The 23,997-nt window shown below is 37.0% G+C and overlaps 3 protein-coding genes and 1 non-coding gene across 5 annotated transcripts; 2 read left to right on the forward strand and 2 right to left on the reverse strand.

Moving 5' to 3' along the window:
• Positions 1-431: 431 nt before the first annotated feature.
• Positions 432-3,478, forward strand: LOC101163432 (N-acetyllactosaminide beta-1,3-N-acetylglucosaminyltransferase 3). Its single transcript, XM_004076508.4, has 2 exons — positions 432-597; positions 1,876-3,478. The coding sequence occupies exons 1-2, from the start codon at positions 503-505 to the stop codon at positions 3,035-3,037; spliced, it is 1,257 nt and encodes a 418-aa protein (XP_004076556.2). The 5' UTR covers positions 432-502; the 3' UTR covers positions 3,038-3,478.
• Positions 3,479-5,264: 1,786 nt separating this feature from the next.
• Positions 5,265-8,904, forward strand: LOC101173646 (N-acetyllactosaminide beta-1,3-N-acetylglucosaminyltransferase 3-like). Of its 2 annotated transcripts, none has more exons than XM_004076549.4 (2): positions 5,265-5,381; positions 7,270-8,904. In XM_004076549.4, the coding sequence occupies exons 1-2, from the start codon at positions 5,368-5,370 to the stop codon at positions 8,432-8,434; spliced, it is 1,179 nt and encodes a 392-aa protein (XP_004076597.2). In that variant the 5' UTR covers positions 5,265-5,367; the 3' UTR covers positions 8,435-8,904. The 2 variants fall into 2 exon arrangements, with proteins under 2 accessions (XP_004076597.2, XP_011481954.1); XM_011483652.3 differs by having other exon boundaries at positions 5,305-5,377.
• Positions 8,905-10,360: 1,456 nt separating this feature from the next.
• On the reverse strand, positions 10,361-14,301 carry LOC144983574 (uncharacterized). The gene is made up of 6 exons (XM_078930310.1): positions 14,189-14,301; positions 13,150-13,234; positions 12,839-12,988; positions 12,306-12,439; positions 11,300-11,425; positions 10,361-11,006 (listed from the first exon to the last, which is right to left on the reverse strand). The coding sequence occupies exons 2-6, from the start codon at positions 13,232-13,234 to the stop codon at positions 10,914-10,916; spliced, it is 588 nt and encodes a 195-aa protein (XP_078786436.1). The 5' UTR covers positions 14,189-14,301; the 3' UTR covers positions 10,361-10,913.
• Positions 14,302-20,967: 6,666 nt separating this feature from the next.
• Positions 20,968-21,066, reverse strand: mir223 (microRNA mir-223). Its single transcript, NR_107174.1, has one exon. It is a non-coding gene; the product is annotated as a microRNA mir-223 (primary transcript).
• Positions 21,067-23,997: the final 2,931 nt, after the last annotated feature.

The raw sequence follows: 23,997 nt of genomic DNA on the forward strand, positions 1-23,997 counted from the left end.
CATTATGCTTTTTTTTCAGCATCTTAAGAAAAATCTTATTACATTCTTGAAAAATGTCACTAACTTGTAAAAACAAATAAAAGAAGAAAAAAAATTCTTATTATAAGCAGTTTAGGTCAATGAAACACAATCCCTAAAATTGAATGCCTTTGAATACAGTACCACCCTTTTATTATTTTTATTTTTCTGTTAAAAGCATAACCTTGACGGTCTTCAAACTTAATGTAGTTCAGATCTTTGTTAAATTGCGAATCAGAATCCTGATAAGGCAAAAATCAACAGCAGTGTTGCCCTGAGTTATTTTTCTCAGGCACTCTAAAGGCCGTACCATAAACTTCAAGTTTCTATTTATTTATTTTATTTATTTTTTTAAATCAAGCAGCTATGACAGATCTTACACTTTTAACAAAGATCAACAGCTTTTTCCCGCCCACTATTACTAAGAAAGCGAGGCGATCCTAAGACCAGTGCTCCGCTTGCCTGAAAGACTACAATCAGGGTAATGGGAGGAGCGAGAAAAGCTTTCACTTCGCCTCCACCCAACACCTTACAAATGTGGACGTCTTCGAGACTGCTGCCGTCTGACACGATGCTCAGGTGAGTCCTCTTCAATAAAAAACATTACATCATTTTAACAGATCTGAATCATTTATCTTTATTTTCGGGGCTTTCTCTGCTTCAATCTTGACTCAAAGTCAGCCTGAACCCAAGTCATTTTACTTTATGTTTCATAGACTTACTTAAAATTAAAGAAAGTTTAAATGAGATTTAAGGTTTTTGTAAAAAACTTCTGTCACTGAACATTCGTCCATTGATTTAGCTCACTCTTTTTTTTTGCTGCAAATCCAACAGTAAAATGACTTTATTTTTGCAACTCTTTTTTTTTAAATTCTGTTTTAGGACAAAACAAAATACATTAGTTTAAATATATATCAATCAATCCCTAACTTCAACTGGGTCTGGCGGCATCCAAACATTCCTGTTCTGCTTCATTTTAAGGAGAATTTTTCTATTTCCACTTGTGTAGTCAAATTATGACAAAAACTGCTGAATTAAATCAACGTGTGTGATTTTGATTTCACTTCTTTTCAGAGGTGAAATGCTGAGTGTTGATTATTTACAAGTAGGGAAGTTGCATAACTGTCTGGGCACAAGCGCGACTTCAGTTATGAAATGTAGTTCTTTCTATTTTCTCATCTCTTTCTCGCGCACCTAATCAAAAGTTTAAAACGCATTTAAAAGTAACTTGACTTTTGTCATGAAAAAAAATGTTTTTTGAGCGGTTTGTCTACGTGTTTGAACAAATATTTGACTTTTAACATTTGTTCTTTAATAGAATCAGGTAAGGAACTACTGTTTTTTTATAAGACGGTGAAGTAAAAATAGTTCCTGTTTGTCTGTCTGCAACTATATGGGATAGCATCATGTGATTTGATACCGAAGACTTCTTTTTTAAGTATAGACCAGACTTGTTTGATTTATTGATTTATTTCAAGCATTGTAGTCAAAGCAATAAAGAATTTACACCTATTTATCAAACTCATTACAGAAATGATAAAATGCATAGATTAAAAAGACAGAAAATAAAACAAAACAAAAAAGTAACTTAAATCACATTTACTTAATTAAATACAGTCATTTTTTTTACTAAAGTATAAGTTAAGCTTGATTTATTGCTTGAAAAGAAGTGGGAAGAAGCAAGCGTATATAACCCCACCCCTGTTAAAATATACTGATTATAAAGGCGTTTTTATGGTCTTAAATTGCTTTATTTTTCATGTAATCTTTTAAGTTTCGGTTGATTTATATTGCAAGTTCTATGAGGGTGGTTAAAGGAGTGTTATGTCTAATGAGACTTTTTTTGTATCCTTGCAGAAATTCCTTCAGACACGCCATGGAGAGGAAAGTTTCCATCAAAGTAGCCTCTGTGGGGTTCATACTGTGCTTCATGGTTGTTTACCTGTCATTTGAGTCTTTCATTGGCACTAAACCCAATTTCCTTCAAATCAACTTAAGGAAGCAGAAAAATAGCACCATTCCAGCCAACCAAAGCGCCACATATACGTACTCTTGGCCGAAATGTGAGAGGGACAACTCTGTCACCAACATCTCTGGCTTCAACTCTTTACCTGGCCATTTGAAAGACTTTCTTTACTATAAACACTGTCGGCATTTTCCCATGCTGCTGGACTTCCCAGACAAATGTGGAGGACCTGAGGGTTCTGCCGATGTCTTCCTGCTTCTGGTCATTAAAAGCTTACCTGGAAACTACGACCGCAGAGAGGTGCTCCGTAACACCTGGGCCAAAGAGAGACTTCAGAACGGAGTGTGGATCCGGAGGCTCTTCATCTCAGGAACGATGGATAGCGGTTACGAGAAGAAGAAGTTAAACAGACTGCTTGAAATGGAGCAACGTAAATACAACGACATTCTCCAGTGGGACTTTTACGACTCCTTCTTCAACCTCACCTTGAAGCAGATTCTCTTCCTGGAATGGATGGAGAGAAACTGTCCTCATGTTCGCTTCATGCTCAACGGAGACGATGATGTCTTTGCCAACACCGACAACATGATTCTGTACCTCAAAAGCCTTTGGAACAATAATGGAAGCAATCATCTCTTTACGGGTGACGTGATCTACAATCCCAGACCGATCCGAAATCCAAAGAGTAAATATTACATACCTGTGCAGGTTCATGAATCCAACTCATATCCTGCCTACTGCGGAGGAGGGGGCTTCCTTTTGTCTGGCTATACAGCTTCAATAATTTACAAGATGTCGCACTCCATCCCCTTTCTTCCCATCGATGATGTGTACATGGCAATGTGTCTGGAAAAGGCCGGAGTTCGCCCTAAACACCATTTAGGCATCAGAACAGCTGGACTGCACATTCCCGACAGAAAAGCGGATCAGTACGACCCCTGCTTCTACAGGGATATGCTACTAGTTCACAGATTCCTCTCGGTCAACATGTATGTCATGTGGCAAAGTTTACACGAGCCGCATATCAACTGCTCACACAGTACTAAAATGTAGCTAACAGATATTTGGGCTCTACAAACAACCTTTAAGCAAATGAAACAGCATTCAGAGGCGAAAACACTGCTTTCTAATGATCAGTGTACTAATCCAACAATTTTCTGCCATCATTTCAGCGTCTTAATGCAGCTCATTTATAAATGTTACGAATGGATTTTAACTGAAGGAATTGTGACACTTAAAAGAATGTGCAATGAGCTAAACCACACCACTTCACAGTTTAGCAAAGTGTTGCAACTTTAGTGCAAAATAAAGGTATATTTATTGATAAGGAAATTTTGCATTTGAAATAGTTTATTAAATTTTTTTTTATTCTTATGTGGTCACTTTTTGTGAATCAGAAAAACAAACTGATATATGAAGAAAGGTGAAGGTATTCCATGGTATAATGGTTACATGTGCAATATTTTTTGAATGTGAATAAAAAATTCATGTCAATTTCTGTCTAATTTGTTTTTGTTGTCACTATGGAAGTTTTTTTTCTCTTTTTTCTGCAAGCCTTAAATACTATTTTACCATTCCTCAAAAGTTCATTAGTTTGCTAAAGAGGAAATCTTGTCCTATAGACTTAAACTCCTTTAAAACCTTACATTCAGAGGCGATTATATTCGACTCAAAAGAGGAAGATGTGAGAGAAAAAGTTGAAGTTGACGTTTCCTTGTAACACAGGAACAATTATGCAGTGTTATATATATATATATATATAAGATGAAAATGAAACTGAATTTGCTTAGGTAACAAATACAGGAACCACATTCATAACATGAGTAGGTTTAACAAGTCAGAAAACGTCTGTAATGGTTTAGAATTATTTTCTAGTCAGAAGAACAGTTCAGCTAAGTATGAATTCATAGAGTTTGAGATAACTCATTAATACAGTAAAAAAGGTCTTTTTCTTTTATCCATTTTAATAGATTATCGTGCATTTTCTTTAAGAACTGCAAAATAGTCTCTTTAGTTTCTAAATTAGAAGAAGTCCAGTCCATAAGATGGTTTGGGTTAAGATTATTCTTGTTTTCTGATTGAAAGTGCATTTTGATTGTCAATCACACAACATGTTTTCTGATTGAAAGGGCATTTTGATTGTCAATCACACAACATTTTAAGTCTGACTCCAATCATCTTTTGATGTATTTTACAAATGTTCCCAGTGTTGTTTTTTACTTGTGTTTATGTCATTTTTAGCCAAAATAAAAAAAGTAGTGTCGTTTGCAGACCAGCAAGAGTTAATTTGCATCTGAGTTGAGGGTGGGACTGTTGGTGCAAAGTAAGCCTGCCCTTATTTCCTGTCATCTGTTTACATGCTCTCCTGCTAGCTTACAGCCCTTCACACCATCAACCATCATTGTTCTTTGCTCATCATTACCGGTACAAAAAAATGATGAGTAATATTGGATCTATCCAGCTGTACAGTTTTGATCCAGATGCCAGCTCAAACGAGGAAAACAAAGACGAACATGGATCAATTTGTCTACAAGTGGATGCATCAGAATGGAGCAAAGAAGGGAACCTGTGGCTTGCCGTAGTAGCATCTAAATCACAACTACAAGCTTTTTCCAACTGCAATTTTTGTCTGCTCTTGATTCACCACAATTTGAATAAAGAAATACTCAGAAATGCTCATTTTTGGCTATTTTGTTTCAACCCTTGTGCTATCTTAGATGACCCCACCTTTGGATTGATGTTTTCTCTCTACCATGACAAAGGTGGATAAAGGTGGAAAAATTTCATGTAATCCATGGACACCAGTGAAGATCACAAATCCTTGAAGAAAAAAGGTTCAGCGCACTATATAGTGGGGTCTAGATGACCCAACTCCCAACGTTAAAGTGCCTAGGATAGCACAAAGGTTAAAAAATATATTTTCCATCGTGACAAAAACTGCCACAAGAACACGTTAAAAACAACCAAAACGCGATGTTAATCAGAGTGGGTATTTAAAAATAGCACAGATCAATGTAATAATAAATTTAAGCAGAGCAGGACAGAGTAGAAGTTGTAGAGCAGCCTGATCCCAGACTCCATATGTGATCCAGACTGCCTCCAGAGGCAGATTTCAACACTGAACTAAAATGCAATGAAATGTCATCAAACACTGCTAGAGAATAAACTTAGGTGAAGGGTATTAGATATAGGAAATATTTACAGCTGAACTGAATATATGTACAAATGTGGCTCTATGTAAAGAATGTTTCCCTATCCGCCTGACAGACCACACCCAGAAACAGAGCTGCAAGGTAAACCAGTATATCATCCACAACTGTCTCAGTCACTCCAACAACCTCCCGTTTGTCTGGACCGCTGTCTACTCTGAACTGCTTTGAACTATGAACAAGTGTAGGTAAGGATAAACATTTAAAAACAATGATGATCATTTTGCCCAATTGTTGAGCGGTGTTTTATGCATTATTTACCCATAGTGCATTTTGAATTGATCATCTTTGCTTTGTGGTACATTTTTACCTAATGTGTAAAACAAATACTGACATTTATATTTATATTTATGTGTGTATCTGTATTTTGTGTGTTTAACAATATGTATAGTTTATGAAGTTTATGAAGACCTCATCTCCTATCTTAATTTCTTATCTGTTTTGCTGTTTTTTGTTTCATTTTTAAAATAAAGTTGTTTTTTGACATAGTATCTAACTGATTTAAATTTTCGTCTACCAAAAAAAACGACAAATATTTAGAACTGTTTATTTTAATGCCAAAACTGTCCACTTTTTTGGGAGATTTTCCACATGTTTGTTAGCTACCTCTCCAGTTTATTCTGTCGTGGCGTTTCAACATCATAATACTTTTTTCCATGACATGTGGGTAGTCTACTTATCAACGACTTGCATGACTTCATGTTATGACAGACGTGAGGAAGTGATTGCAGATGGCAAGACAATTAACCACTGGTTTAGAAACTAACAATGAGGCCACAGTACTTAATGTTAATGTTTTAGTGACATTTATTATGATCCAGGCATCTACCCCTGGTGGAAAAAGCCTTTGATATCTTTCTGACTATATTTTTTGGTATGCTAAATACAATAAGTCTAACTATTGTTCTGCCGAGTCAGATTCCTGATTGTCCAGTTTTACTTCATTTTAAAGGAAGTTTCATACATTTCCCAGTGCCCTCGTTTCCTTAATATATAAATTATCCTTTTGTCAGGTGCAAAATCACATGTTAGCTTTAATCAAATGTGCATGATGTCAGTGGACAAGCGCTTAGTGTGACTGCTTCTTAATGACATTGTATGGATTGATTGTGTTCAAACGCACGTTATAAGATTCAAATGGGCAAGATCCTTGGCGCTACTGCCTAACTATGTAGCTACAAGGGAGCACAAGTCTGGATCCCCCCATTCCTGTCCCCAGCTGGGATAGAATACACGGTTGTGTCAGGGAGGCCATCTGTCGCAAAAATCTCTGCCAAACCACCTATGCGACCCCTGAAGGGATATGTCGGAAGGTGAACAACAATATCTTTATTAGACGAACACTTACTTAACTCTTGAACATCAGAGACGTCGCCAGCAATGTCTAAATAACACACATGCACGTTGACATATAATAACTCGACCATTTTTGCGACGCAGAGAAAAGCAGGTTTTCATGTAGACTTTTCACCAATGTTCTACACATTACCAAAGTAAAGTGTGGCGCAGCATCACAAGGCTGCTTTTCTCTGCTTTGGAATAAGCTGATTCACGGTGATCGTGTCAGAGGTCAATGCTGTGCACCATCAATGAATGGTCTATTTTAAATTTATACCATATATGAGACGCTTCAAACTCTAATGCGCATGAAACCAGACAAAGGAGTCAGAGATAAGTCCATCAGTCAGTCGGACTTTATCAACTGAGTTCAGATTTATTACAGAACTTGTTTGTAACACGCTACAGGTCAGCCACATTAGAAGCATTGGCCACGTTACCATATTCGCAATACCTGTAAACGTCAATCCTTGTGTGCAACACGATAAAAGACCGACTGATACCACTAAAATAAGGTGCATTGGTGTACATGGAGAAAATGCTTCAGTGTTAAAGGGTTAAAAACTGGGAAAAAAGGCTGACCCAAAAAGTGTTAAATTTATGCTTTTTAAATTCAGATAAAACTGGTTTTCAATGGATGTTATTAAGCTGCAGGCTAATTTTAATGATCAAAACCAGATTAGATGGTGTAAAACCTGACGTGATAAACATATCATAAACCTTCTTCTGTCACTTCAGACTTTTGACCAACAACATCACGAAGAAGATACCCTCCATGGCATCGGCCACTGCTCTGATGACAGCTCTTGTCGTGGTACTTTATCTGGGTTTTTTTCAAGATTTGTCAGGAACTCGTATAAGTTTGCATGATGCTGTTGAGCAGCAGGATGACAGTCACATAACACCGACCAGCCAAATTTCAAAACAAAGGCACTTCTGGTCTAAATGCGTGAGGGACAATTCCGTTGAAAGCATCTCAGGCTTTGACACCCTACCTGATCACATAAAAAACTTCCTTTACTATCAACACTGTCTGCATTTTCCCATGCTGCTGGACACACCGCACAAATGTGGAGGACCCAAGGGCTCTGCAAAGGTCTTCCTACTCCTGGTCATTAAAAGTTCACCTATGAACTATGACCGCAGAGAGGTGCTCCGTAACACCTGGGCCAAAGAGAGACTTCAGAACGGAGTGTGGATCCGGAGGCTCTTCATCTCAGGAACACAGGATGATGGTTATAACAAGAAAAGGCTAAACAGACTTCTAGCATTGGAGCAACGCAAATACAACGACATTCTCCAGTGGGACTTTCACGACTCCTTCTTCAACCTCACCTTGAAGCAGATTCTCTTCCTGGAATGGATGGAGAGAAACTGTCCTCATGTTCGCTTCATGCTCAACGGAGACGATGATGTCTTTGCCAACACCGACAACATGATTCTGTACCTCAAAAACCTGCCAGACAATAATGGAAGCAAGCATCTCTATGTAGGTGATGTGATAAAAGGCGCAAAGCCAATTCGAAGCCCAAACAGTAAATATTACATACCAACTCAAGTGCACAATTCTGGCCCATACCCTGCCTACTGCGGCGGCGGGGGCTTTCTTTTGTCTGGATATACTGCTTTGATCATGTACAACATGTCCCACTCCACCCCCCTTCTCCCCATTGATGATGTGTACTTGGCAATGTGCCTGGATAAGGCCGGACTTCATCCAGAATCCCATTTGGGTGTAAAAACATCTGGATTGTACATTCCAGATGCAAAAGCAGATCGATATGACCCATGTTACTTCAGGGAAATGCTTCTTGTCCACAGATTCCTTTCTGTTAATATGTACGTAATGTGGCATGATATACAAAACCCTGATCTAAACTGCTCTCCCAGTTCTGTCCTATAGCCTACAAGTAATAACAAAGATAACTGCTGTGAGTTTGTTACTATTTTGTCATTTTTATTCAGTTATATTTATGTCATTTTTCTTTGCAAAACAATTGTGTATTTTTCTTCTTGTTCGAGTAATGAGATAAAACATTGTCCTGTAGTATGTATAGATGGTGTATACTTACATAGCGCTTTACTAGCTTCTTAGAGTTCCCAAAGCGCTGATGGTGGCTACGCTGCCGAACACAACCTATACCATCAGGAGCAATGTGGGGCTCAAGGACACTTCGACACATGGGCGAGCAAGTCGGGAACTTAGCCTGTGATCTACAGATCAGAGGTCGAACGCCCTACCTCTGAACATCGGCTGCCCAAGAGGATTGATTCATTATGTAGTGGTTTTAGTGAAAGGACCTCTGTGCACAGTAAATGAGGCAACCACATTTAAATATTCTGCATTAAATAAAAACAAGTGAAGGGAAACAATAGCAGAATTAAATGATAAAAACACTAAAAAGGGTCTCGAATGTGCAAAAATATTACCTGTTACAAAGACTCAAATGAAATTTAAAGTAAGCAAATACTGGTTATGTATACTGTATACACACTGAGGACACAAAAACCCATGCAATCTGCAACCTGTTTTGCCTTCATTCCATTAATGTCACTTTACACTTTCACCTTCGGGGGGGGGGGATTCCATGTCTGTGCACTTTCAAATATCACCCAGGTATTACAGATCTTTAAGGGGTGTAATCATCGAGCAAAGAGACCAAAAGCAACTATGTCCTCAATGGCAGTAACAGATAAAAAGGCTGTGCATGCTCTTGCGTTTGCATTACACGTTCGGCTGACACCGAGGACGCAGGCAAAGTTGTCGTTCATGCAAACACTTTTCAAGTCATGCAAACCACTGACTGCTGTTGATAGTTTCTTGGAGCCGAAAATGTCAGGGAACAGGAAACAGAGGAGCTGACAGGCACACACAAACATGAGTATTTGTGCATTTCTGTAGTAAGGCCTGCTTTATCCCTTGTGCTATCTTAGATGACCCCACCCTTACATTGACGTGTTGTCTCTACCGTGACAAGGAGGATAAAGGTGGAAAGATTTCATGTAATCCATGGACACCAGTGAGGTTCACAAATCATTGAAGATAAAAAGTTTAGCGCACTGTCTAGTGGGTCTAGATGACCCAACTCCCAATGTTAAAGTGCCTAGGATAGCACAAGGGTTAATGTATAAACAAGTTATATTATTCACAGGATTTTGACTGTGGCTTACAATTTTGCTCAAAGTAAGCTATCAAAGTTCCTCACGTTAGCTCTGTGATTGGAAACATTTAGTTTATGGCAGAGTTTTTTCATCTATGAAGACACACCTAAATTATTATTATTATTATATTGGTTTCTTTGCTATTTTTAACCTTGAGAAACGTCCCTGTAGTGCAGACATTAGTTCACAATTCCCTGTGTCATGCCAGTTTCTTCCTGCCCGCCTTCCAGGAATAGCAGTGAAACACACACAGCCAATTCAAACCCCCAAGTTAGTAGTTTGTCTGTAAAATACTGGCTCAAACTCTGTCTAAGTCTGAGGTAAATCAGGCTTTTCACAACATAGAACACACGCCCACACTGTCAGAAAAAATGTGCAAAATTTGTACCTTTAGAGGTACAATGGCTTGTCACTGGGGCAGTACCCTCAAGGGTACAAATGTTGTACCCTTTCATATAGGTGCGTATCTGTACCCTTTCAGTATGTACCTTTCAAAGGCAAATATGTACCTCTGTGGACAAAATTGTACCTTATAGTGCTATGGTACCATAATGTACCTTTAAAAAAGGTACAAATTTGTTCTTTTAAGGGTACTGCCCCAGTGACAAGCCTTTTGTACCCTTTGATGGCAAATTTGTACCAGATACAGCACATTAAAAGACCAGTATAATGTTTATCACATTTATTAAACATTCAAAACAATTACAATTCTGACATTTCACAGTATGAATGTTTTAAGCTTCACAGTGTCACAACAGGATGCATACATTTACAATTATTAGCAATTTTACAATAATGAAAAATCTATATTTTTCCTTCAGTTCACATTGCATTCATTGTAACTATAACCTTAACATTTGATCAATTGTAAACAGCACATAGCACTTCAGTTACCATTTTTAAACCATGAAATAAAACTTGTGACATTAACAAAAGAAGCACTAGACCTCATTTTAAGTACATCTTTCTACAGCATTCTACATTTTCTAAAAATAGATAATAAAAAAGTAAACTTATAACCAAGTTTAAATGCATAATTTAAATAATAAAATGCATAAATGTGATAAGATAATATTGATACGAATTCTAAAAAGAACTATAAAACACACTAAAGATTACCAAGGATTACGTTTATGTCAATACCTAGTAGATCCTCTGCAAGCATCTCTTCTCTTGCTTCTTTGGAGACTTTGGCTAATGGAGCTTTTCTTTGAACAAGCTCAAGCACCTTTGGCACAATACTGGTAAACGCCGTCCTTGAAGCGCTGGCTTAAACTGACAGGTGATGGATGCATTCGGTCAACATCAAACAACTGAAAATTGAAAAAAAATTAGAAAATTAATCATTCACTTTAACTAAAACAAACAAAGACATAAAACATTCTAATATTCTTTGTTGCCTCTTTCATTGCCATTTCCCTTTAGTGATCTCATTGTATAAATATTACTTGGCTTGAATGACTATATATTTATATATGGGTTTAGAAAATTACAATGTTTTTACAATAGAGTTAAAGCTGTTAATGATCATTTTAGCAGATGTCTCAGCTTATATTGACATTCAAAATGTATTTTAAGCTGAGAACTGATTTAAAATGTCACTGACCCCTGAGGTTGTCTTCAAGAAAGGGTAATTCTTTAGTATATCCTCTCGCACCTTGCTGTACTGGATATGCAGGACATTCACATGACCTTCAACGGATGATGCATCCTCACCAATGACAGCAACCACCTATTGGATCAAATTTAAAAGTCCATATTAATAATAAAAAATACAACTGCAAGCAAAGTTTACTGGGGTTAAAGCACTTTGAGATGATGTTTGAAGACAGTTTGTGCAGAGTGGTTTGGAGTTGATCAGAAATTAACTTCTGAGTTGTGTATTGACACAGTAGTTACCTTCTGCTGATGTCCGATCATCCCTTTGTTTACGCCCTCTCCCGCTAGCTTACAGTCCTTCCAACCTAAAACTAACATTAGTGGTGAAACCAAAATGGTGAGCAATATTGAAGCTTTCCGGCCATAGTTTAGATCAAGCTCAGACAAGTATGATGAAGATGTTAATGGATCTGTTTGTCTGCAAGTGGACGCATCAGAATAGAGCAGAGCAGAGGGACTCGGACCAACTTCATTTCATGTGGTGCGTCACAATAGAGAGCTTCCTCAAACTGCATTTATTTTGTCTGTTCCTGATTCATCCCAATTTGAGTGAATACTCAGATGTGCAGTGTTCTTTTAAACGTGCCCATCATGAGAAAAATACTGCGACATGTTAAAAATGGGGGACCCACTCCAATGAAAGTTATTTTTTTAAATGTAGCATTTTTATGATGACATATTGTTATAAGATTTAAGAATAAAACTGTGTTTCTGAATTTTTATTTTCTCAAATTGGGATGAATCAGGAGCAGATGAAAAGATGTAATTTGAGAAAGCTTGTAGTTGTTACGTACAAGCTACATTTGGCAGGCCACAAGCTCCCTGCTCCGCTTGTCTTCATTCTCCTCGTCCGAGTTGGCATCTGGCTCACATCTATAAGGCTGGATAGCTCCAATAAAGAAAGCCTGACTTTGAATGCTTGAAATGACTTTGTGAAAAGATTATTTACTTACTTTGGCCAGAGAGGTGTCTTCAACTCTTCGTCTTGTTGTAGGACTGTGTTGTAATATTATTGTGTCATCCGAGTCCACTTCAGGGTCTCCACTTGAACTGGTATTGCAGCTCTTTGCAAGACAACTCGGCTGATCTGTCAAAGTATTAAAGCTTTCAGTTACTGTAATATTCGAATTAGTATGATAGCAAAAACAAAAAAAGTAAAAACAAAGATTTTTAAATACTGACCAACTTAACAGTTTAGCAGATTTATTATCTTTTCTAAGACAGCAATAGGATAAAAAACTCACTTATTTGCCCGTGTTTTGTTCCCCACACTATCCTGTCAAATAAATCATTAACCCTTAGACTCCTATTGATGCAAATATACAATCAAAACTCTTCAGCTCATAAATGTTCTTAATTTAGCATGTACTTGAAAGCAAAAACACAGATTATTTCCCTTGGAAATAAATTCAGGCATCAAAGGGGAATTTACCCAAAACCATTCAAAACAAAATAGATAAATTACAATTTAAAATAAAAACTTCACCTTCTGGATTTGTATCTTCGGCCAGACAAATTTCCAACACACCAAGGTTTGGGTTTTTTAACAGGAGATCAAAAACCTGCTCATCAATTTCTGTCTTTGAGTCATCAAACACTTTCAAGTCCAAGGTTGGGATGTTGAACTTTTTGGCAGCTGTGAACACAGCAAAATTATGTTTAGAATACAGCACAGAAATTATCTTTAAATTAAAAAGCAATTAAAAAAATCTGTTTGCATCACAGCTGACAGTTTATCCACAAAGTTGACTGATTCCTGTAAAGAAAAATGCTGGAAATTGTGATGTTTCCACTCACCGCATTCCCAAAAGGATTTGAAGGTCAGCTGAACTTCAAAACATTTTTTTTTTTGGCGTTCGACATGTTCACGCACAGCTTGCATCTTTCCTGGTGGGAAAAAAAATAATTACAAAAAAGAAAAAACATTACAACACCAAAAGGTACCAACACAGCATTTATTCAGATCTATGCCCTGTTCCAAATAAATTAATACATTTTAAAATAGTAATGGGAAATATACAGCTCACACTAGCTGCCACAGCAATGTTGCAGAATTCTTCTAAGGACCTACAGATTTATTTCTTGGAAGTTCATTTAAAAACAATATTTTTTCTGGTTTATAGATGAGTTTTTGGTATGGGAAATCGTGACGAGTATCTGGAATCACGGACCTCCATTAAAAAAAATATCTCTGCAGGAGAATGATCAAAATCAACAACACAGTGTAAACTTCGCTTGACCAACAATGAGCGATCATGACAACCTAAACAGTCTGTCACTGTCTTGCATTCGAGAAATGGTGGCTGCCCGCGCACAGCAGCTAAGGCAGGCTGACATATGATAAATGGGAATGACTGCCATACTGCGGTGTAAAAAAAAAAAGAAAAGTTATTGGACTCCTACACATTACAGATTAAAATGATTAACGCATTGAATTCGACGGACCTGATAAATAAGAAAGACAGAAAGAAGAGGAAAAAAAGGGGGGGGGGGGGGTAGGCAACAACAACCGGTGCATCAACGCCAGCGTACATCGGTAAAACGGCGACGGAATTATCTAGGGAAAAATGTATATATTTCAATGTATTTAACGGAACGCGGTACAACACCAATAAAAACAACAGCTTAATTAATTTAATGGCTGCATTTAGCTGAACTTCAAACGGCTGAGGCTAACCGTTAGCCAACTCCTGCTCGTAGTTTTCAATCTCCTCACAGGCACATACACGGTGGAAAAGCAGCTTTCCACTACAACAAAGTTATTCCTTACAGATAAAATAACCGAACCCGCTTAAAAAAAGTTTCCAACTTGTTTTTGAGCAATTAGCAGACTTACCTCAGTCACAGCCTCTATCTTCCTCCGGCCGCTGCGGGATAACAAAATGGCGGAAGAAACGAAACTTAAGAAAGTAGAGTGGGCGTGGTCTCGCTGGTTTACTCCAACATATTTCCTCTAGGTTTTTACACCTACTTAAATAAAAATTACTGATGGTAACTCCGAAAAAAGTACTCTCTCATTTTTCCTGTGTAGGTACAAAAGCTAAAAGGTACTAATATGTACACATAATTTAACGTAGTAACAGAGAAATTTACTTTTTTATGAGAATGTATGATTAGAAAAAAAAAACTTAAATTAACAGCTCAAAGACTAGAAATTTAAATTGAACTTAGGCCAAGTTAAAGTACACCATATAAGGTAAAAAACATCAAATAATTTTGTCTACATTGTGCTTTTGCTCTAAATTAAAGGCAAAACTTAAAACAGCTCTTATATAAGTAAAAAAAAAAAAAAACAGGCTCACACTAATACATGTTTAAAAGTTATTATCTTGATGCTCTGCACAATCAATAAAATATAATGTGCTTGTGTACTGTTCAGAACTAGTCATAAAAGATGTGTGGTCTCTTAAATATATTTGGTTATTTTGTGCATCTTTTCCAAATAACCAACAACGTATTAAATGATTTTGGGTGACGTTTCATACACTTTGAATTATTACTTTTGTCACACAAGTGATTGTACCTTTGTTTGTGGAATAAAGGGTCCAAATATGGGCCCTCTGATGGTTGGAAACATATTTTTACCTTTTTTATCCTTAAATGGTACATATGAGTACCCTAAGGTGTAATTATGACTCACTTAGGGTACAAATTCACCATTTGTACCCTAAGTGTTCACAAACGTACCCCAACCGTACCCTTTTTTCTGACAGTGCAAATGGATTCAAATGCTTGATGGACTAAAATGTTAGGGAGAAAGCTGAAAACCTAAACTGTTCTTTGGTTGGCGTTTTTCTTTATTCTTTTCTTCTAGTTTCTTCTTTTTTGAAAGGATTGGTGCTGCTCTTTGTTTTTTTATCTTTAGTCGGTCTGTGTTCAGTTACATTTTCCCTGTAACAGTGCACCAGATTCAAGTTTATATTTGATCTGCTGTTTCTGTTTTCTTGAAATTACTCCTAAGTTTCTATATGTATACATTTTCTGCCACCAAAGTGTTTTCCTGCCTTTAGGTCCTCCACAAACCTCAAATTTTTTGTTTTTTTTTAAATGAAGTTTAAATAAAGTGACATTTGAGACAGGAGTGGAATTGAATGAGTTTAATTTGGGTTGTCTTGACTTTGTGTTATTTCTCTTCAATAAAAAAGAAACAAAGATTTATTTATTGACCAACACGTGCTGAGTGCTTTCTATCAATAGTATTTCGAACAGTAAGAAATAAAGGAACTAATTTTCTTCCGAAACATTGTTGCACAAGTTATCTGCACCCAAATATTTGAATTTTGCCATTTTGATCAAATATTAAAAAATCCTTTTGTCACAGCTGAGCTTATTGAAAGGAACAGGAAAATATGTACTGGCCCCCTAGAAATAGGTCAAAAACTCTTAAAAGTTGAAATTCTTTCTTAGAAAAAGAAAAAAATAATCTCCCAATGGGGTGAGAAAAGTTGTCTTAACAAACTGAACAAAATTATAAAATTCTAGTCATTAAGATATATATTTTTAAACTTTGATAAGCTTTAAACTGGTTTTTATAAGATCACTTTTCTTACAAGACAGACATGTTTTTTGAAATTAGTTTCTTCTTAAGATTCAGCTTTCAGGTCTCATGAGTTTTTCCACTAGTTGAAATTTTTGTAGTGCTTTTCTCATGCGGGACATTGACATTTAACCAAACCCAGACGTGTGACAAAATAAATCTCATGGCTGCACCTGTCATTGTGAGTGACTGTTGGTTGAGTGCAATTACTAAAAATGAGTTTTCCAAGAATGTAAACAAGGTTGTGTTATTTGCCTCAATACATGTTAGTTGTCAGAAAACAAATAGTCTCATGACGACATTTCTCAGTAAATGAGGTAATGTTTGAAAAAAGCTCAGAAACAAGAATGCTTCAGATCCTGCAACACACCCAAAGACTGGTGAAAGGATCTTATCCCAGCCACTTGGACTGGGATAGGCTCCAGCAGCCCTGTGACAAAAGGAAATCCCCCTATACTAGAACATGATCTCTTACTCATTCTTATTTTTAAAAAATGATGCCATCAATATTCCTATTTTTTAACATATTAGTATTTTTTATATTTGCAATGTCAAGTAAAGAGCCAAATAAGACAACTGTATGAGTTGTGTACATTTTTCCCCTGACCACAAAGACTAAAATCCACTCAGATTAAAATTGTGTTTTTACCATGTTCTCCTGGCATTTTTCTGATAATAGAAGACATATATAAAGAGAATTAAGCTAAAACTACATTTCTGAGTACTTTGTTCAAATAGTTGTGAGGCTGGAGCAGGCTAAAAAAATGCCATTTCAATCAAATCTTATTTGCCATGTAGAAAACAGACATCCAATCATAATTAAAAGATCACTTGGAACACCTTTACAATGGATCAAACGATGATCAGAGGGGGACTTTAAAGACTAGTTGGGAAAGTACTAACCAACTAGTCCATTTATTAATATAAAAACAATGAGCAGACAGGATCTGTCATCAGCATCTAAACAGACTTTTGCTGCAAATTATTATAATAAAAAGACATCAAAAGTGTGTGGGCTGCATGGTGGTTCAGTAGTTAATACTTTTGCCTCACAGCAAGCAGGCCCCCTGGTTCTAGTCACTGCTAGGAAACCTGAAACAGAACACCAACAGGGGTTCTTTCTGTGTGGAGTTAGCATGTTCTCCCTGTGCATGAGTGGGTTTTCTCCAGGGACACATGCTTCATAGGTTAATTGGTTACTCTAAATTGTTGATAGATGTGTATGTCATTGTGGCGCCTGTCCAGGATGTCTCCTGCCTACGCACACAAGAGGCTGGGATTAGCTCCAGCAGCCCTGTGACCCCAAAAGGGAACAAAAAGTTGAATGAATGACAAAAAGTGCTTTGGGGTTCATAAGTACATTGTCATATTTGAATGACCAAAATGATCTCACATAAGTGAACAAGTTATCTCCCTTAAATCAAAACAGGTTAGTCACCACTGTCATTTATCCCATTCCAAACATGCCTTGTAGTTGAATCATTTTGGCCTGTACCTTATCCTTTTTACTTCCGTCGGACTTACCACATTTACAGAGCTGCAGTTTAGTATTTCCATGGGTGCATTTGCAATCATGATGACCTTTACAATTTCATTGGCTGCAAACATTGTTGATTCTGACATCACGTGTCTTGACAAAAAAACATGTGAGGCCTAAAAACATAATTTGACTGAAAGCAGACAGGAATTTTTTTTCGCAAAAACTTAAAACGTTTTGGCTTCATAGAAAAGTTCGTCCAGTAAGAAAAGCCAGTGTTGTTGTGCCTAAAGCGGTATAGCAGAAGATGAAAATTGACCAGATGAAAGTCTCTTAATTATTTTAAGGCAATTGATTTCACTGTACTGTGTGTTTAAGAATATTGTTTATTTTTAATTAAAAGAAAACGTTATTTTTAAGATCTGATTTGAAGTTTTCTTTTAATGCCATGATTGCAGGGCTGCCTGGTGGTGTTGTGGTTAGAAATCCCTGCTGTGGTCACAAGGATGCTGGATTGGTGGAATAGTGAGAGTGCTAACCACTACACCACTGTGCTCCCCAGCTTCCTCTCTCTATCACGAAACATGCTTCATTTGAATACATTCCTCTGTAGTTCATCTTTTTTTTCTGTTTAAAATACTAGTTTGTTGTGCACCTTATGTCAAGAGGTACAGGGCATACCAAGAAGAAAAAGAAAGAAACCCAAATACAATTCAGTCAGCCCTCAAACTACCAAGAATACTAAATAAAGCAGTCAAGAAAACTTACTATGTAACAAAAATAAGGGTTTATTGCTCCAAATGCAAAGATAAATGAAAAATGAAGCATTTAAGTTCAAGGTGAACTGAGACCAAAACAATAAACAAAACAAAACTAATTTAAGTGTCAAATGTTCTATTTGACACTTGAGTTAGTTCTGTTTTGAGAAAGAGAAATACAGTTCAACCCCCCTTGGGTCAGTAAAGATACCAGATATTTAAAGTCCTCATCCTCTTCTTCCTCCAATCCTGAGCCGGCACCAGTCTTCCTTCCTCCAATCCAGTTTAGCCACAAGTTCTTGTTCCTCCAATCCAGAGCATCTAAAACAAAACTAGAAGATCCTACATACCACAAAAATAGCTTTCACTCCATACACGACACTCAAAATACAAGAAACCAACAAAAACATATAAAAGTACAACAATGGTTGTAACATATCATGAAAAACCATTAACCACCAGGGAAGATAGGTGGAGAAAGGAAATTTAAAGATATTTAACCTCTTTGGATCAAATTGTGAGACATGACCATGTCAATTGGAATTTAATTGAGACAGGCAATTGTCCAGCTTTAAAACTAAGAAAATAAAAATCCACTTTTCAACACTAGCTCGTCCAAATGCCTTGAGGGAGCAGTACATGGAACCATTTGGTGATTTTTTGTTTTACCCTCTGATCTAATCTCTGAAGGCCTGATGGAAGTGTTTTTCCCATGAAATCAATCCTTCAGACTCATCGTTTGAAGGCTGTGGGGTTTGTGTGTGTGGAGGCTCTGGTTTTTGTTGCATCCAAATCCTATCATCAGAGCCAGAAGAGCAACTGTGACCAAAGCTTTGTGAAATGCTCACAGGGAGATTTGAGGTGAAACAGACTCAAAAAAATATGCATTTACGTTCTCATCTTAATATGAAAACATGAAATTTCCATCGAATGTTTTCCATTTCACCATATTTGTTTAATAAAAAAGATAAATTATTGTTTTTTGTCATAAAAGTTATGCATGTACTAAAGCAAAAATGTGCGTCCATCAAGCTGTGTGTACATAGTTTAATTCAAAAGGTGGCAATTCATGAATGTGTCAGCAGGTTTCCACTAGTTTATGTGGAAATGAAAAAAACAGAAAGATGTACACTCAGATCTACCGTAAATGTAAAATTCGGATACTTATAACAAGACGGGGAAGAAAAATCAGCCTTATTAGTTCATTTTTCCAAGAATCATAAACAAAAGTTTTCAAAAATCAGGACCAATAATTCTGTAAAAGTATAAATCTAAAAGAAAAAGGAGGTAAAAAGAAATCTTCCAATGACCCCATCACCTAACATATTGCTCTAAGGTTGAATGATATGACTTTGCAGAGATGATTCAGAGGCAAAATTGTGCAAAAAAAGGAAGGGCTTAAATGAGTTGGGTTAGACCTACACAAAAACCTACAAAGTTGCATCAGCCAGTCAGTGTCTGTTAAAAAAACAGGATATCTTGATATTCAATTCCTTTTTTAGCATCAAAAACATAACATGCAGCCATGATAGAAAATAACTTTATTTCCAAAACAAAATGATAACGTTTGAAATCCTTAAAAAGTAGCCCTTTTTTCCTCACATGAGGCTTGAACAGTTTGAATGGTCACCAGTCTTTTCTTCAAAGAGGAGAGGAAGTGTGTGCAAATGGCTACTATGCATACATGCTGTTCTTAACTGTGATCCATACCTTCTTTATTCCGATATTTGCAGAAATAACATTTCTAATATATTTTTTTTAGTTATTATTGGTGTGTCTTCAAGAAAAAGCCATAGCTTGGTCAATTATGCCGAGGAGCTGATTCTTACGCCTCACATGGACCACTTTAAAATGAAATATTAAAAGAAAAACTACAAAAAAAGGGAACTGTTGAAGTATCTCTGTCATTTTCGCCCAAAAGAAGTTGCAAAAACATTTCACATACAGCTCAGGAAACTGTGTCAGCCTATGAATAAAATGCATATTATGTCTGCTTTAATAGACAGGCTTGTTTGGATGGATTTGAGTCAGTCAAATCTCGATTTTAAAAACATTTCTGAAAGCCTTGGGAGCTAGACAAAACTCACTGTACAGGGTGACATTTGGAACTTTAAGAAAGTTCAAGCTAAACATCTGAAGTTATTTTTGCGAAACGTTGTTTTAAGTTCTAAAAAAGTCTAATTGATATCAATCTAATTTCTGGTTTTTCACAACTCAGATTAGAATCATTTCTGAGAAAGATGCATCAATCGCATGGAATAATTTTAGCTGCAAAGTACTCTTCAGATTCTTTTCAATCTGACACTGTGCATTTGAAAATATTTAAAATATAATTAATATCAGAAAACTACATATTTAGGAACCAAACAGTACCAAAAAAAGCAAGTGTAGTTTTTAGGATTCCACTTTTAAGTCTTCTAAACTTTTCTGCTTTTAAATTGATACAAAATTACATTTTAATACAAATACTTTTTGTATTTGGACTAATCGTTTCACGTATTTCTCCTAAATATTGTCAAAAGTGGAGTAAAAGAAAGTAAACATGTTTTTTAAACACAGAAGTACAAACGAGACAAACCAGAGCATATTAAAGTTCACTTTCTGGCTATTCCTAATCTGTACATCTAGAAATGTAGAGATTTTAAACCTTTAATTATAATTTATGTAGCTATTACATTAAAAAATCAGTTTAACAATATTTACTCAGATTTAAATTAATGCAGTTTTTCTTAGCAGACGAAGTTCGATCCGATTAAGTTCCTCTTGAATCCCCCGAAAAGCCTCTTCACAGTCAGCTCACTGTCCAGATGTCCACTCGGTCTGTGGCGTGGCCTTCAGATGTCGACAAGTGACACCTCACTTGGGGTATTTGACAAACTGACACTCACAGAGATAGAGTGTCCAACTCAGCTTGTCAAATACACTAAGTGGGGGGCCTGGTCTCAGAAGTGTGACGGCCCTGCAGAAAAGATGAACAAGACATTAGTCCACTCCCGTGCGCACATTTTCTCAAAGATGTTACCTGTTGAGACGCCAGAGACGAGGCGATCTCCTCTTTCTACCCCTTCACAGTGATGACACACTGCACAAGACAATTCGTTTGACCACTGAGCTTCAATGCAGCAAAGAGGAAGTCAAAACAAGGAAGATAACTGCAAAGCTAGCTCTCAGGAAATATGTGGAAATAAAGTGTCAACATGTCATAGTTGTGAAATGCTGTTGAAGGTTTTGAGGCTCTCAGGTTTTGAGATAATGGTTTGCTGAGACATTTTCAACAGTTTCATGGCTTCTCACCACAGTTTGGGCTGACTCGAGCAGCACTAAGTTTTCAAAGCGTTGAAACTAAACAAGCAGAACTTCATTATCAGATGTAATTGTTTGCATTTTCGCTTTTCCGTTAAATCTACTTAATGCCTCTTTTGTGTAATACTTGTCTGATGATTAATCTCAGAGCTTTACCTTCAGCTTAGTTAAAACGTGTTGCCATTCTGCTTCGCTGTTTACCTTGCAGGCAGAGACAACACTGTCTGCACTTGTTTGTAACTTCCTCCTATCACTTTGGGTCAATGCAACACGAGTCATTTGTCAGACTTCCCCCCCCTTCGCCGCTGCAGTTGGACCCTGTCTGAGCTGCAGAACGGCTTCCTGCACTGAAAGGCTGCAGGCAAATGAAGAGCAGGAATCAAACCAGAGGGTTCAACAACAATATTACAGCTTTAGATAGAAAAGAATGATGATTTTTTTTTCTTAAAAAAAAAGGAGCTTTCAAAAAAAAGCTTATATGTGACATCCATATCTGGATGTCACGTGTAGCTGGGGATTTCTTTATGTGTGAGACTTAGAAACTGTTGGAAAATGACACTTTTCATCCAAAAGAAAAGAGGAAAACTCACATCATGTCACATGTGCAGCTTTACTTGCTGTTCAGGAATTTCTGTTGGTAAAAACGTCTTCGGATATGAGGGCCCGCTTTCGTGGACTGTCCTCTTTGTCCTCAAGACTTCAAAGCTTAAAGTAGCCCTCCCTTATGTTGCAGCAGAAGATGCTCTTTCCTCACTGCAGACCTTTTCACACTCTGTTCTCTTCTAATCTATGGCCCTACCTCCTCTTTTAAAAGGGTGGGGGTTTTCACAGTTCTCCTTTAGACCACATTAGTGCGGTACAAAACAGCTTTCCTCTTTATTTCACTGTTTAGAAGTTACAACAGCTTTTGCTAATGTTGCTCAAAGTCTTTTCCTGATGACTGACAATAAAGAGTTGTGTCCAAAGTTTAAACTTTTCATGCAATTGTTAGATTTTTGAGGGGTGAGTGTTCATGCAGCACCAACAAAAAAGCTTTTGATGAGAGGCTTTTCATGCCCGGGTTGAACAAAAAGCTTTTTAATTGTGAATGAAGTGGTTGGCAACACGTTACAAACTCCAAACAAAGGTACAGTCATCGCAGTCTGAAAAATTATTTACATTTCTGAACGTAAAACAAGGGCCTTTTGAGAGCCACTAAACAAATGGGTGTGATGTCAAACATGGAGGAGGAAATATTAGAGTTTGGAACTTTTATTTCAAATCTCATGGAATCCCACAGAATAAGCACTTTGTATGGATCAAAATGAAAAGGTTTTTTTTAAGTAACACAACTTTGTGGATAGATTCAAAAGACAGAAATGGAGAACACATTTCGGATAAAAGAACGACATGATTTACCTGAAACTTCCCGTCTTAACAGTAACTTGGAAGGACAAAGAAGTCTTATAGGACAAGAATCTAGTCCAGCCTGTCTCACTCTGATGAGTGATCTTACTTTTCCTAACCACAGTTTTGACTTGGTTAGGAAGAGTGCTCTATAGATGTGTCGGTTTTCACTGAGTTTCTGTCAAAAACTAGACTCCTTATTCATTCATCTTCTAAGCCGTTTGTTCCCTTTCGGGGTCACGGGGCTGCCCGAGCCTGTCCCAGCCACTTGTGGGCGAAGGCTGGGGACATCCTGAACAGGTGGCCAGTCTGTCGCACTAGACTCATTAATGAAACAAATTCCTGAAAAGGTTCCATAAATACGTACATATTTCTATTTAATGCTTTGACAAATGGGGTTGTTTTAGTGTAGGATATGTGAGTATTCACACATATTTGGGGCTTGAACGCAGCACAACTCAGATTGACAAGCTACTTATACTAGCGGTGAAACGTTTCATGAAAGAAGATTTTAAGTCCAGAATCCATGACTCCACTTCATGATCTAGATAAATGAGATCCTTCAGTGATATAAGAGTGCATAATCGTCTATGTGTGTGTTGTTGGGGACATTTTATTTTGAAATTTGACAAGCCTGAGCCTTCCTTCTTCTTCTTCTCCTTTTTTGTCATCACTGTTCCTTGAAATTGTACCTTTGGAAATGACAAATACATAGAATCCAAATGGTTGTGTGCATTTAACCCAGAAAAGAAACAACATTCAAAGGGTCATATACTGTTCCGACTTATAGGCTCTGTTTCAGTCAGTGTCTTGAAGGAAATATTAGGAGGAAATATTTGGGTTTGCTCAGCCTGTGGCTGTTGACCTGAGGGGAGAGAAGGTAGGGCAGGAATTTGGTAGTACGAAGAGGGATGGAGCAGTGAAGTCAATTAACTGCCTCTGAACAGACACTGTTGTGTAACAGAGGAGTATCTGTTTTAAGCTTAAACCACTCTGACAGTATATTGAACCTTTTACCATCATTTTGTTCCAAATCTAAAGTTAAATGAAGAAACCTAATTAACAAGTTAACCAAAACTACAAATCCATTATCAATTAAAAGTGTTAGAATTTTTCTTCAAAGCCAAAGACCCACAATGCAGCTTCAAGGATCCAGACCCTCTGGTATGAGCCTTCATACGACT

Source organism: Oryzias latipes, chromosome 14 (assembly GCF_053564925.1).
Source record: "Oryzias latipes strain Hd-rR chromosome 14, Olatipes_Hd-rR_3.1".
Taxonomy (NCBI): domain Eukaryota; kingdom Metazoa; phylum Chordata; class Actinopteri; order Beloniformes; family Adrianichthyidae; genus Oryzias; species Oryzias latipes.